The sequence below is a fragment of the Phoenix dactylifera genome, chromosome 9 (genome assembly GCF_009389715.1).
Source record: "Phoenix dactylifera cultivar Barhee BC4 chromosome 9, palm_55x_up_171113_PBpolish2nd_filt_p, whole genome shotgun sequence".
NCBI lineage: Eukaryota > Viridiplantae > Streptophyta > Magnoliopsida > Arecales > Arecaceae > Phoenix > Phoenix dactylifera.
The window spans coordinates 20,342,541-20,356,448 of NC_052400.1; the positions used below are offsets into that span (position 1 = coordinate 20,342,541).

The 13,908-nt window shown below is 38.4% G+C and overlaps 1 protein-coding gene across 3 annotated transcripts; it reads left to right on the forward strand.

Moving 5' to 3' along the window:
- Nucleotides 1-562: 562 nt before the first annotated feature.
- On the forward strand, nt 563-13,412 carry LOC103709550 (serine/threonine protein phosphatase 2A 55 kDa regulatory subunit B beta isoform-like). Of its 3 annotated transcripts, XM_039130397.1 has the most exons (15): nt 563-1,011; nt 1,211-1,301; nt 3,203-3,306; nt 3,401-3,496; nt 3,589-3,708; nt 4,922-5,128; nt 5,402-5,493; nt 7,398-7,516; nt 9,216-9,339; nt 9,519-9,642; nt 11,039-11,107; nt 11,215-11,306; nt 11,419-11,496; nt 12,477-12,544; nt 12,681-13,412. In XM_039130397.1, the coding sequence occupies exons 2-15, from the start codon at nt 1,229-1,231 to the stop codon at nt 12,812-12,814; spliced, it is 1,500 nt and encodes a 499-aa protein (XP_038986325.1). In that variant the 5' UTR covers nt 563-1,011; nt 1,211-1,228; the 3' UTR covers nt 12,815-13,412. The 3 variants fall into 3 exon arrangements, with proteins under 3 accessions (XP_038986325.1, XP_008793192.1, XP_008793191.1); XM_008794970.4 differs by lacking the exon at nt 1,211-1,301 and having other exon boundaries at nt 575-1,011; nt 4,922-5,125; XM_008794969.4 differs by lacking the exon at nt 1,211-1,301 and having other exon boundaries at nt 576-1,011.
- The last annotated feature ends 496 nt before the right edge of the window (nt 13,413-13,908 follow it).

Below are 13,908 nucleotides of genomic sequence, written 5' to 3' on the forward strand. Positions count from 1 at the left end.
GACCACACAAAAGCTCAGGCAATAATACGTGGTTTGCCCAGATAAAACCTTCGGAGTGGTGAGCTACAAAGGAGTCAACCCAGTCTGCAACATCTGTAGACATATGTGGCCTCATAGGAATTACACTTTCTCAGTAGTCTACAGATATCGTGGTGCAGCGGCTTCCTCCAGCAGCGCATTCCAACCTCGAACTCACTCGATCACCGTTATCGAGTCTCTCTTGAGGAGCAGGATGCGATCCGCATCCAACACCAGTCTCGTATAGATAATACCTTTTCATGTAGCTCTGAGCTCGACATAAATGATAAATATGTCGAAGATTTGTCGACCTCCGATCGCCACTTGTCACATCATGCTCTTTAGTAACAAATTTCATACCTCCACAGCTCTTTTTTTTTTTTTGGCCAACTCTATCGTTAAAGTTTATGTTGAGAAATTGAGAACATGGGCACAAGCACGGTGGGAGGAACATCTTTGACCGGCACTTGAGAGCCCACTGTGAACGAGGAGGGTAATTTGGTCCACTGGGAATCCACCTTACGTTCTCGCGAGAGAGTGAGAGAGAGAGAGAGGCTTCACTGATTATTAATTGAAAAGAGAGAGAGAGAGTGAGAGAGGGGAAAAAGAAGGGAGACGCTGTCGCTAGGGCGAAAGAAGGGAAGAGAGAGAGAGTGTGTGCGAGTGAGTTCACAGAGGGAGACCTTTTATTCATCTCAGTTCCTGTCGTCACCGCCGTCATTTGACGAAACCCTCATCCCATGGTGGAATACGGAAGCGGCGTGTCTGCGAATCCATCAAGGAGCGGCTCCGACCGTTGATCTCCCCGCGATCTCCGTCGGATCGTTGATGCCGGTGGGCTCCTGTGTCGATCTTGCTGGAATTCTAGTCGGAAGATGAACTGGAATGGAGCAGAGGACGCCGGGCGCCCGGCGGCGTCCCTGCCGCCGCCCTTGGAGTGGAAATTCTCGCAGGTCTTCGGTGAACGGACGGCCGGAGAGGAGGTCCAAGAAGGTACGATCTTTATGCTCTCAATCAATTCAAGATCCACTGGATTTAGGAGGCTTTGTGGTTCTTGATGGTTGGGACTGGAGATTAGGGTTTTCTGGAAAATCTTTAGAATGATTTGGTGGGAATCTGTTGGTTCTAGTACAACAGTCATTGTTTTTTTTTTTCCTAACATCAGTTCTTGTTTTTTCTACTTTGATGTTAGATCTTCTGATAAATATACATGGTGCTGTGGATTAATGTTTTCGAGTTGATATTGGCTGATGCGTTCCTGCTGTATCGTCTAGAAACCATCTGTAAGCAAACCTTTTCATCGTCATCCCGTTGCCTTTAACCAGAACTTTAGCTGACATCTTACCACCTTATATGGATTCTCACACTGGGCTGGCTGTAAAAAGATTTCTTGATTGACCCATATCTATCATTGACTTTCTCCACTATGAATTCCTTTTCGCTTTCGGGTCCAGGATTCTGCATTCATGCTAATTGTGTTTGCTTCTCTGTAGTCAAATCATCAAGTTTGGCTCAGATTGGACCCAGTCTCTGGATATTAGATTGGTAGTACTCGTCAGTTCTCTTGTTTGAGTATTGTTCACACTCGCAACTAAAAATTTATGCCTTTTGCTTGATTTCTGGTAAACATGTATCAGTTTCATGTCAAGGCAATTGTATTTAATTCTTCTTATTCCACCATTCTCTATTCAGTTATAATGAGCACTCCCTGCTGTAGTTTTATCGGTTAACTGGAGCAGATAAGTATATTATTCACTCTACAGAGAAGAAAAATCACATCCTCCTCAACTACCAAGTATTTTTCACATCTTAGGTTTTTATTTCCAGCATCGTATTGTAGTAAAATGCTGTGACAACTTGTTATGTGTTTATATGCTTGAAGGGCTTATATCTCCAGCTTGTAACCAATATCATCCTGTGAGTGGAGACTCTCAATGTAATTTCCAAACACATGTTATGCCTCTTGTAATATTTCAAGACACTATGATTAAATGTCAAATATCACAAATTGAAGTTCGTATTCCTCATGATTAAATTTTACGACATCGCAATTGAAGTTCGTATTCCTTGTTTTCAATAAGTTACTAAATTGGACTTCCTCAACCTATTGTAGAGTGCTAGCATCCGACAAGTTTTGATGTTGGAAAAACATCTTGTAAATGAATTCTTAGTAAAAATGGGATAAAATGTTGCATAGTCATTCTAATGATTTGGCTTCATAATGTTACTCTTCACTTATTCTTCATTTGACTAATCTCTCAACAGGTTCATAGCATGTCGATAAGTTTGACTGATATCTTGTGTACCTTTGTTTTTATGATTTGATATCCTAGTATTTTCTCCTCCTTCCATAGATTTGGCAATTTTGTAGCCTTCATGGTCCTGTCCACTCTGCCAAGTGCAATTAAAGATATTTGTTAGTTGATATAACTGGACTGTAAATGCATCCTATTGTCATCATGTGAACTATTTCTTCAAGAAACATGTAATTTAACAGGTACCTTGGGAACATGCATTGTTATAGCCTTTTTTTTCTCTCTCGCAAGGGCTTGCTTGGATGCATTTTATGTTGCGTTATATTTGATTAAATATGAATGCAATTCTCTATATCACTTGCACTCTCCCCTTTTCATCTAGGCTTATGCCTAATCTAGCAGAAGCTTGGAGAGCTTCCATTTGCACGATCTTCTTCTTCTTTTCTTCTTTTTAAAAAATCAGGAACATAGGTCTTTCCATTCCTCAACTGTCCATCAAGGTTGATTATATGCCTCTCTTTTGTCCAAGGGTACCCTGCCAGGACTTTGGCTTAACCTCAGAGGTGAGATATCGGAGTGAAAGGTGGTGCTGTAACTTTCTCAAATAATGGATTGTACTTTCTTTTGATAAGGAGACTCATAATTTGAACCAGGCTACTTGGTTGGTGGCATTTTGTTTGGAAGTACTTAACTTATAAAATATATATTGCATGCTGACTTTCTTTTTTTTAAAAAAAATTCTTACTCGGATGATCATATGTCTCTGATTAGTATGAACTTGTCAATTGTGTCGCCATTTGACTTGATATCCGAGTTAACAATGTTTCTTTGTTCATTTCACAGTTTCTACGAGTGGTAGTTTATGGCTTCTGGCAAGCCTTTTTCCTTCCTTGTTCATTCTCTTGATGGTCTATGTTCCTTTGTTGCAGTTGACATTATCTCAGCAATAGAATTTGATAAATCTGGAGACCATCTGGCTACTGGAGATCGAGGAGGACGTGTGGTTCTATTTGAAAGGGCAGATGTTAGGGATGTATGTTAAACACCCTTTTCTTTTGCTATTGTTTATATGTGTTGTCGTGCCTTTTCTTTCAAATTTTCACATTATGCTGTTATGTAATATGTAGCGTGGATCTCAAGGGGATTTAGAGAGGCAAGATTATCCAATTAGCAGGCATCCTGAGTTCCGGTACAAAACCGAGTTTCAGAGCCATGAACCAGAGGTGGTTTCTTCTGGATAATTACTGATGAAATTGTGATCCTGTTTATGTTGATCAATTCTCTCATGTGGACTACCTTCATCTTAATGCTTCAGTTTGACTATCTTAAAAGCTTGGAAATAGAGGAGAAGATCAACAAGATCAGATGGTGCCAAACAGCCAGTGGTGCTCTTTTTCTTCTTTCTACTAATGACAAGACTATCAAATTGTGGAAGGTAAGCTTGATGTTCTTTCTTCAAGCATGGACCGTGCCAATGCTTTTGACATTAAACTTATCTAATGAGGAATTGGGGCCTGTAAAACAGTTTTATATAGTGAAAACATACTCTGGTTTCTCCTTACAACAAAATCTGATTGTCACCTGTTTTTTCCCATGTCAGTCCTTCTGCTGTATCTTGGTTTTACTCTCTCACCAAATCTCTTTATGTACTCCTTCCATTCTTGTTTATGTGAAAGCAATATAATTTATTGAAAAGTGAAAACTATATTTATTTGCATCGTTTCATTTCCTTGCCAATCCTTGAATGTAATTTTGTCTGTTGGTTACCTTACAGCATGGTGGGACTTTGGCTGTAACTCTGTGTATTTCTTTCTTTCCTTCGTTTCTTATGGACATAATGACTGTAATAATGTACTCATTGCGGCTTCTTTGGAGGATGAGCTATTTTCTTGAATTTGGTCAGATACAAGTCTGGTGATGGTTCATGCATTCTATAAATGAATTTTAAGAATAATGTCTCAAACTTTGTTGTAAGCAAGGGTTTAAGTCTTGGTTGGTACAGGTTGGTACAGGTCTGATATTTTCCATTACTTATCGGGTTTTTCATGTTTCTAAATGTTCAACATTTGGGAAATAGGGAAATGGTTGATTACAAATTAGCTGTCTTTTATGTATTTAGGATATCTGAATTTATATATAGCTCAGATTTATCTTGTTGTATGGTTATTTTGTCAAAGAAATCACAGTTATTTAATGAAAATAATGAGCAAATAATATCAAAACTAACTGCAGAAAGAAAATTAAATGCCACATGTTATAGTTGTATAATATTTCATGGTCATATTGTGAATGAAAGAAGTTTACTTCATCATGCCTTTGAGTCTCTCTCTGTTTTAATGGATTATCCATTTCACTGGCAGTCATATGTCATCCTCTGACTATGGTACTTACAATTATACAAATTGCTGTCCTTATATAGGCATGGGAAGACAAAATAGATTTGATCTGAGAAGCAAATTGATTTATAGAAGTTGCTTTGACATGCTTTTCCTGCCATCCTATCATTGCTATTTAGTGCTCTTTTTTTTTTGGAGTTGTTAGTTTTTTATTCTGTCATTCATCTTTGACATTTTTCATCTAGTACCATTTATGCTGGCATTTTTCTAAGTGCTCTGATATTTTTGTTGCTTATGTTTAAATCCTTATAGGTCCAGGAAAAGAAGGTGAAAAGAATCTCCGAGATGAATATGGATGATTCACAAGTTGTAGGAAATGGTAGCGTTGCTAGCTCAAGTGCAACTAGTCCCAGAGCATATCTTCCAAATGGTGGATGTTCTGAAAGGCCCCACAACTATCCGAGCAGTGACTTCTCATTCCCTCCTGGAGGGTTTCCATCACTACATTTGCCAGTGGTAGTTGTACTCATCCCTATCTATTTGATGTGCCTTCACCCACGCACATGATACATGGCCCACTCCTGAGTCCACAAAAATTACATGAGAATACACATGTTCATATATCAAAACTATATATGAATCAGCATGTCTCTAGCATATATAGTTCACAGCAGTTTTCCATCATCTAATGCACCTGGATTCATTCCTATTTTGATAATTTGATTTAAACTATTAAAACTATTAGTTTTGATTTAAATAACTAACATTTGGTGCATGCATTTATCTATACAGGTGATGTGCCAAGAGACAAGCCCTGTTGCTCGATGTCGAAGGATATATGCTCATGCTCACGATTATCACATTAACTCTATTTCAAATAACAGGTGTGTTCATATCTTATCCAGTTAATCTATCAGAGTTCTTCACAGTTTACATTGCTCAACTTGTTTAATGTTTGCTTGGTTTTCTGGTTACAGTATTTTGCTGCTTTGTTCTCTATTTGCTGGGACCGGTTGAATCCTTTTCTTACACTTATGATGGCCCTTTCTGTGTCCTGGATAACTATATGTTGCAGATTTTGGTGTTATTAGTTATCCTTTTCTTACATTTACGAGTTTTTGATGCAGACTTGGGTGGCTTTCAGTTTGCTTAGGTACTGACGGCTATTACATTGTTCTGCCACTCAATTTGGATTTAATTATTCAAAAAAATTAGTTTTTTTAGACCATGGCAGCACACTATGTCTGTGGCGTTTGACAGTGCATTGCAAAACCAGGGATTGCTCTAATAAAGCTAAAGGGCGCAGGGGAGAGAGAAACATGTGAGTAACTGTACTACGTGAGTGGTGATGGATTTCACAATATGGAAAATTATAACAAAATAAGTAAATCCACCGTTGGGTTGATGCTGTTATGCTTAACTTGCCACAGATTATTCATGGTGTATGCTCAAGGTCTTTATTGAAGATGGTGACCTATTGATGGTCTAATATGAGGACATACCACACTTGATGGTCTAATTTGACAAAATAGCTAACCAATTGTTTACTCTCACCTTGTAATGATTGATATGACAAACTGCTCTTATATGTTAGATGCCCTCAAGGAACATATGGATTCTAGACAATGCTTGTGGTGTCACAATTTTTACCCCTTGGTTGATGAACACCTCTTATCCCTCAGTACAGTTTCCTTCTAAAATTCTATGACTACAGGAATTTTCAAGCTTGAAGAGTGTTTTATATTCGACTTCTAGTCTTCTACACCTGATCTCGCTACAGGGAGCTACTTCATGTTCTTAGAACAGATAGAAGTTGATAGTTTTCTAGTTATGAGCCTGTTGAATCAAAATAATTATAGTTTTAAGATGATCATGTGGAATATAGATAAATCAACTTGTGTAATATTATAGAATTTCTTATTGAACTTCAATTGCATATAAGTGTGTATATAATGATTTACATTCATTTTCTTGTCCATAGTTTCTTGATCCTCCTTACCCGACTTTGTAGCAGTCGGGTTCTAAGTTGATGATTTTATATTCTAAGATTAAACTCAAAAATCCATAATTTCATGCGCAAGGCTCTGGCCATTCATCTCCACATCTCTTTCTGCTATAATGGCTCCTGGATGAAATAAATAAACCCCACTTTGTTTTGTTGTGCTTTGAGGATGAGAAACAAGGGAACTGCACCTCTTAAAATTAAGAGTACAATTATCAAATTAGGTGGGCGCCTCAGTGCATGAGGCTCCTGCCACTGTAGGATCTGGGGAGGTCAGATGTACATAGCCTTACCCCTACATGCAGAGAGGCTATTTTTTTGCTTTGAACCCACGACACCTAGGTTACAATGGAGCAACGGTCCCACCCTCATCAAATTACATAAAAATAAAAAGCTTTCTATTATGTTGGGGGATCATGGCCATCCATACTACTTTTCACCATCACATTGGAGAGTCACAGCTGAACATAATGCTTATCATGTGCATTGCACATGCCTTGACCCTATTTATATTAAATTTGCCCGGTTTATTGTTTGATAATGTTCTTTATGTTCTTCAATGCAGTGCTTGTATTATATATTGCTTGTATTTGGTTGTAATGTGTATTTTCAGTATGCTGAGTGTTATTAGCTATCCTTTTGGGGTATTTGGAGGGCAGGAACACAAGTCTGTTCTTCATCTTATGTTTATACATTATCTGTTCTGGTCTGGTTGTTATGTTCTTGCCTGTGTTCTGTTAAGCAACAAACAACTGATGTTCTTTTTCCTTTTACCCTTTTTACCAGTGATGGTGAGACATTTATATCGGCAGATGATCTGCGAATAAATCTTTGGAATTTGGAAATTAGCAACCAAAGTTTTAACATTGTCGATGTGAAGCCTGCAAATATGGAGGACCTCACTGGTATAGCATCTTTCTACGCTAAGGATCTAACATAGGCAGTTGTATATTTTACTTGAGCATTCAAACATTTTTGAAGCGTAGACAGAATTTTTCCTACTAAAGCACGAAGTTAAGCAATATGGTGCTATTATATGTATCGTCTTAGTTTAGTGTATAAGGCCAATTTTTGTTTTCTCAAAGCCCATCTAGTTTTTGAATCTCAAAGGTTTTGTTGATTGAGTTAATTATATCTTTACAGCAGAAAACTAGTTTGATGTTCCATTTACAGTTGGTTGACTTTGTCAAACTTTTATGTAATGAACTGCAACAAATTGGCTGAGTCTCTCTATATGAAGGCCATCTTTCCAGCTGGTATTTATCAACCTGAAATTTTGGCCTTAAATAGCTGTATTTTTAGGTCAAAATTAAGGGTTCCTAACAGAAAGTGCTTTTTTCAAGCAAGCTGTCCTTAAACAAACCTGTGTCCATACAAGTTCTCAGGTTATGGGATTTAATCTAGCTTACCATAGAACACCTATATGTAATGAAATATTAGTTAAAGTTCAAGAGAAACACTGTGATTCAGAGTGTGATCAATGCCCTAGAGTTAGTTGCTCCACTTGATTTCTGCATGCAAGCTTCAACCCCTGCCTGCAGATTTTCCATGGAACCAGATATTTACAGCAGCCGTTTACTTTTTATTAAAATGTGGATCTGTTGAATTTGCCTTTGCATGCGACACCACCAATACCCACCCCCCCCCCCCCCCCCAACACACACACACACACACACACACGCCCCTTGCTTGTCCGAGGTAAACATTGAGCACTCCTGATCAAGCGGACATAAAAGAACACTCATTTGTATGGTCTTGCCATTTCTGCTTTCCAAATAATTGTAACTCATTGCTTGAAATCGTGGCTTGAAACTCAGTTTTTTATATATAGGGTTTCAAGCTTTATTTGACACTTGTCTCTTTCGGCAAGATAGTGTTCCGAACAATTTTTTGTTTTTTGAGGAATTCCTATCCAAGCAGAAATGCTTTATGCGAGTGGGATATAACAGTGGATACCCTTTCATATATCCAAGGAAGACTTAGGACAAACCATGTAAATATGCTATATATGAGTAAAAATTATGAACCTCATTATAATTTTGCTAATAAGATACATGAACGTTTGTTCTGCTTCATCATATGAGGTTTCTGTTCAGACAAGTTTTTCTTTTAAATCAGAAGATGGGTGTGTACTAGAAAAATGAGGGCAACCTGGTTAACTCCCACTTCACTTTGTGCAATTCATTCAGAAGGCAAAAATTGATTACTTGAGATAAATACAAACAGTGATATGAAGGGTTTTGAGTATCGTTCCTTGAAGGTAAGACTTTTGTGGATGTCCTCAAATATGGTTTGATGCTGGATGGCAGATGTTATTTATGTTTAATATGTTTACTGGTTTTCCAATCCATTTTTCTTCACATTTTTAGAATTATCACTTTAATATATATTCTTCTTATATAACTCTTGAACAGTTAGTCTGCTTGTTATTAATATATTTACATCATATGGAAATTCTTTTCTTGTAATTAGGCTCTTGTCCTTATTTATATGATGTTTGAGTGGCAGTGTTTTTTGTTGGATGGTTGGCTTTTACATTCTCTATGTTATCTTTTGCTTTTTAAGTGTTATAAATGTTTGAACTTGTAATATTTACATTTCCAGAGGTGATAACATCTGCTGAGTTCCATCCAACACATTGTAACATGCTAGCATATAGTAGTTCAAAGGGTTCAATCCGGCTTATTGATTTGCGACAGTCAGCATTATGTGATAACAATTTTAAGTTGTAAGTAATTTCTTTTGTACTTATGTATTATGTTTTTCATGTTACTAGATGATCTTATACTTCATGTCTTTGAGCATGATGTGAATAATAATCAATTTCTTTCCATGGAAGTATTTTATTTAAATTTTTAATTTGCAAATCTTTTGTTGCATTAGCTAGTGACATGTCCTTCCATACAGGTTTGAGGAACATGAAGCACCTGGTCCAAAGTCCTTTTTTACTGAGATTATTGCCTCAATTTCAGATATCAAATTTGCAAAGGATGGAAGGCACATCCTTAGTCGTGATTATATGACTCTTAAGGTTAATCATTTTTATCCTTGTACAATTTATTTCTTTTCTTGTATTCCTCTACCCAATTTTGGTAAAAATGTATCTCTGAGAATTACGGTTATAAAAACAGAAGTATCAAGTTAACATGTCATCACCAACCTAGCTCTCCGTGCTCATACTTCTTGATGATTGATTGAGACTTTGATATGTATCATGCGATGCATCCAACAGAAGTGTATGAAGTAGGAGGAAATTAAAATCCCCTTCAAATTTTGTAGTAAAGGGACACTGGACTGCTCTTATACCCAATCAATTAAAATCCCCTTCAAATTTTGTAGTAAAAGGACACTGGACTGCTCTGATGCAGAAAAGGGGGCTAACTGATTTGGGGCTCTGGGTTTGTCTATTAAGTTACAGAAGGCTTAGTACTTGGCAACGGCAATGCGAGCAAGAAGGCTGTTGGAGTGGCGAGAATAGAGGAAGGCGAGGTTGGGTTGGCATTGATGGTGGCTGTGCAGGTGAGGAGGCTGTGGGAGTGGCGGTAGTAAAGGAGAGAGGGGAGGGAGGAGGGAGGAGGGGAGGTCAGGCTGATGTCAACGTCAGCGGGGCAAGTGTCCATGGAAGTGGCAGAAGCAGAGGGAGGGGAGGAAGGGGAGTGGAGGTCAGAGTAGCATCAGTATTAGGGTGCAGGTGTCACTGTAGGGGCATAAGCAGAGGAAGGGGAGGAGAGGGTGAAGCAGTGTCAATGGTATGGACATCATGGGTGCAGCAGAAGCAGACAGAGGGAGGGGAGGGAGGTGGAGGGGAGGTCAGAGCATCGATGTTGCCAGTGCAGGCAGCCATGGTAGTGGTGGAAACTGAGGGAGGGGAGGGGGAGGCAGAGGCTGGGGGGATGAGGCTGGGGTTAGGGTTTGAGGGTAGAGGTTGATGTGGGAATGAAGAAGGGGGGTGGAGAGAAGAGGAATGGGAAGAGAGAGAGAGGTTGGGGGGGGGGGGGGAGATGGAAAGAAGTGGGAGGTGGAAGGACAAAAAAAAGAAGCAGAGCGAGAGAGCGAGAGAGCGAGAGGGGTAATTTGGGTTAGGTTAGATGGGTTTGGGCTAGACCAGGCTCCAAGTCGAGCTTTAGTCTGGCTTGGGCCAGTATGATTTTTTTTCATGTTCTGCAACCTGACCAAACTTGATGTGAACCTTTTTGGGCTAGGGTCAAAGCTCAGCATAGAGCTAGTCCGGCCTGATGGGCCTCGGGCTGGCTTGGCCCATTTCCAGCTCTATATGAACATAGTGTAGCTTTATTATGTCTAGCATGAAATGTAGGAATCTATTAGATACACGGACATCGTTTCTTCATATACTTGGGAATATTGTAGTCCATTTTTGTTGTTTCTTGCATTTCCTACTTCTCATGTGTTTTTCGTGTGGTTATCAGCTATGGGATATAAACATGGATGCAGGTCCTGTCGCAACTTTCCAGATCCATGAATATTTAAGACCAAAGGTGAATTGTGTCTCATTTAGATATTTTGATCTGTCTTAATGTCACATTGGTTCTTTGATAATATGCTCTGGACAAAGATTGATCATGATAGTTCTAAGTTGTTGCAGCTGTGTGATTTATATGAGAATGATTCAATTTTTGACAAATTTGAGTGCTGTTTGAGTGGAGATGGACTGCGGGTAGCAACTGGTTCATATAAGTATGCTTTCCAGCTTTTCTACTGTTTACCTTATTATTGATAGCAACAAAACTTTAGTTTGCATGTTTTAACCACTGTACCAACAATGCTATAACTGTTTATGCAACTGCAGTAATCTATTTCGTGTATTTGGCTGTGTTCCTGGAAGCACTGAGGCAACAACCTTGGAAGCCAGTAAAAATCCAATGAGGTATGGCAATGCTGGTGATGATAATTTTCAACTAATCCAAGGAAGTAAAAAAGATAATGCTAAGGTTCTAATGTATTGAATTTTTAACTGTCTTGCTGAACAGCTCATATTAAGAGAGACCGATGTCTTACCTAAGTTTCTAGATAAACGCCAAATACTTTTTTCCTTGATTTAAGTGAGGCTTGTAGAATACAACAATGCCAAAAATTATGGATGAGAATGTGCATTTTAAATCAGGCATTCTGCTCCATATCCTCTTGTCAACTGTCCTTGTCTGTAATTCTAGCATAATATATTGGCATGCATAGTCAACCGAGGCAAAACCTCATTACATAATTCATATTGGCTGAAATCAATGTTCGTTCAACCATTTATTTACTGCCACTATATTGCCAAAATCTCAGTGTGCTATCAGCCAATATGGGTATAGCATCACTACTCCATTATTATGGCGTTTGGCCTTTTGATGTATGATTTATAGAGTGTTGGTATGAGTGTTGAGTTAAAGGGATGCTATTGGTGGAGTGTGCGCATCTTTGGTATACGATATTTACAGACATTTTAGTGGAGTTTTTTTTAGCCATCAAATAACTGTTCTATTCTGGTACATTATTGTAGTTACCAACATGAGTAACAAATTTGGGGAAGTGATGCTAGAAAGGAAATTGTTTACATTTCTTTTGGTAGAATTTCTAAGAATTATTTACTTTTTTTTTAATTAATTAGTCACTGGCTAAGTATGCTGTGTTCTGGTTGCATTTGAAACTCTTACATTATGAGTAATATGCTGTTTCTGGTGATATTTGAAACTCATACATTATGACTAATATACTGCTAACTTTGCTGTATTTTATGAATAATAAACAACTCACTTTTACATTTAAGATAGCACTTTGCATCAAAAGAAAATTGTTGTCTTGAGGGTTTACAATAATCATAGGCTGATCTTATCTTTATTGGTTGGCGTCAAAATCATGTAGGCGACATGTTCAAAACCCTGCAAGGCCTGCAAGATCTCTGGGCAGTTTGACACGTGTTGTCAGGAGAGGTTAGGTTTTGGGCACAACCATATCAGCTATTTTTTCTATTTCCGAGCCATCTTGATTACTTTTCTATATTAAATCTTAGAAGCATTTCATCATTCTGCTATATTTGTTATTGATGGGTGCATTGATCTGCCACAGGAGAAACCACAGGAGTTGATGCCAATGGAAACTCATACGATTTCACAACCAAATTGCTCCATTTAGCATGGCACCCAACTGAAAACTCAATTGCCTGTGCTGCTGCAAACAGTTTGTATATGTATTATGCATAAAGATGGCCCAAGAAGGGATGATCTTGCTTGGCAATTTTTTTTTAAAAAATTTGGTTTCCTTCTTGTGAAGGCAGTTGAGCTTTCACATGCAACGGGCAAGAAGGTGTGGGAGGGTGTTCCATTGGTTCTTACACGTGTTTCAGAATTGGGGCCAGAAGAGGCTGTCGGAATCCATGAGGAAGCTTTGTTCAGATACTTTTAGGAGGAAGATTAGCATCTTTAATCACCATCGCTTTCTAAGTTAGATGATGTGATTGTATCTCACATACAACTAATGCAAAAGGTAATTTGAGGGGCTATATCTGAGTTTCCAGAGGGGATGTTCTTTGGCTAATCCTGCCATGTAAGGGCGTGGGTGCTTGTATTGTTGGCCATCATATCGAGGCTTGTGAATTGTCATTATTATTTTTCATTTGTTCTGTGCTAACCATATTTCTTATTTACTAAAACACAGGCCTCTTCTGAATCTTTGGATTATAACCTCTTTGAATTTAGGTTGTGCTACAAAAATTTGACATTTGATCCTTGTGGGTGTTTAATTCATTGAAATGTCAAAATAAGTAGTCAGGCATTGCACTTCATGTGCTCTTGTATTTTATATCAGGCGTTTTAACAGTTGCTGTGCTCAATATTTGGTTTACGATTCTGTTTCACCATGATATTGGGTACTTGTATTGTCCATTGTTTGTGTGGTGCATGTAATTCCTTTTTTCAGTATTAGGTTTATGATTCTGTACCACCATGATATTGTGCACTTGTATTGTTCATTGTTTATGTGGTGCATCTTATTAGTACTATTGTTTTTTGGCTCATGGTTGTGAAAGCGAAGTATCAATGCTCCATCACCTTGGTTTCTGATTGAACATATTATTGTGGTCAGCTGTGGTACTCTCAACTTACATCTCTCTGGTGCAACCAAAATTGTCTTGAACAGCGTCACCGAACTGGCCTTAGGTCTTGGAGGCGAGCTTGTTGGATCTCTCATATTACTGTGACTGGAATGTGGGCTCTATGTACGAGGCCACTGTGTTAGCATATGGTGGGGGCTAAAAATGGTGCTTTAGCCATCCAACCCACTGCTAGAGAACTCTGGG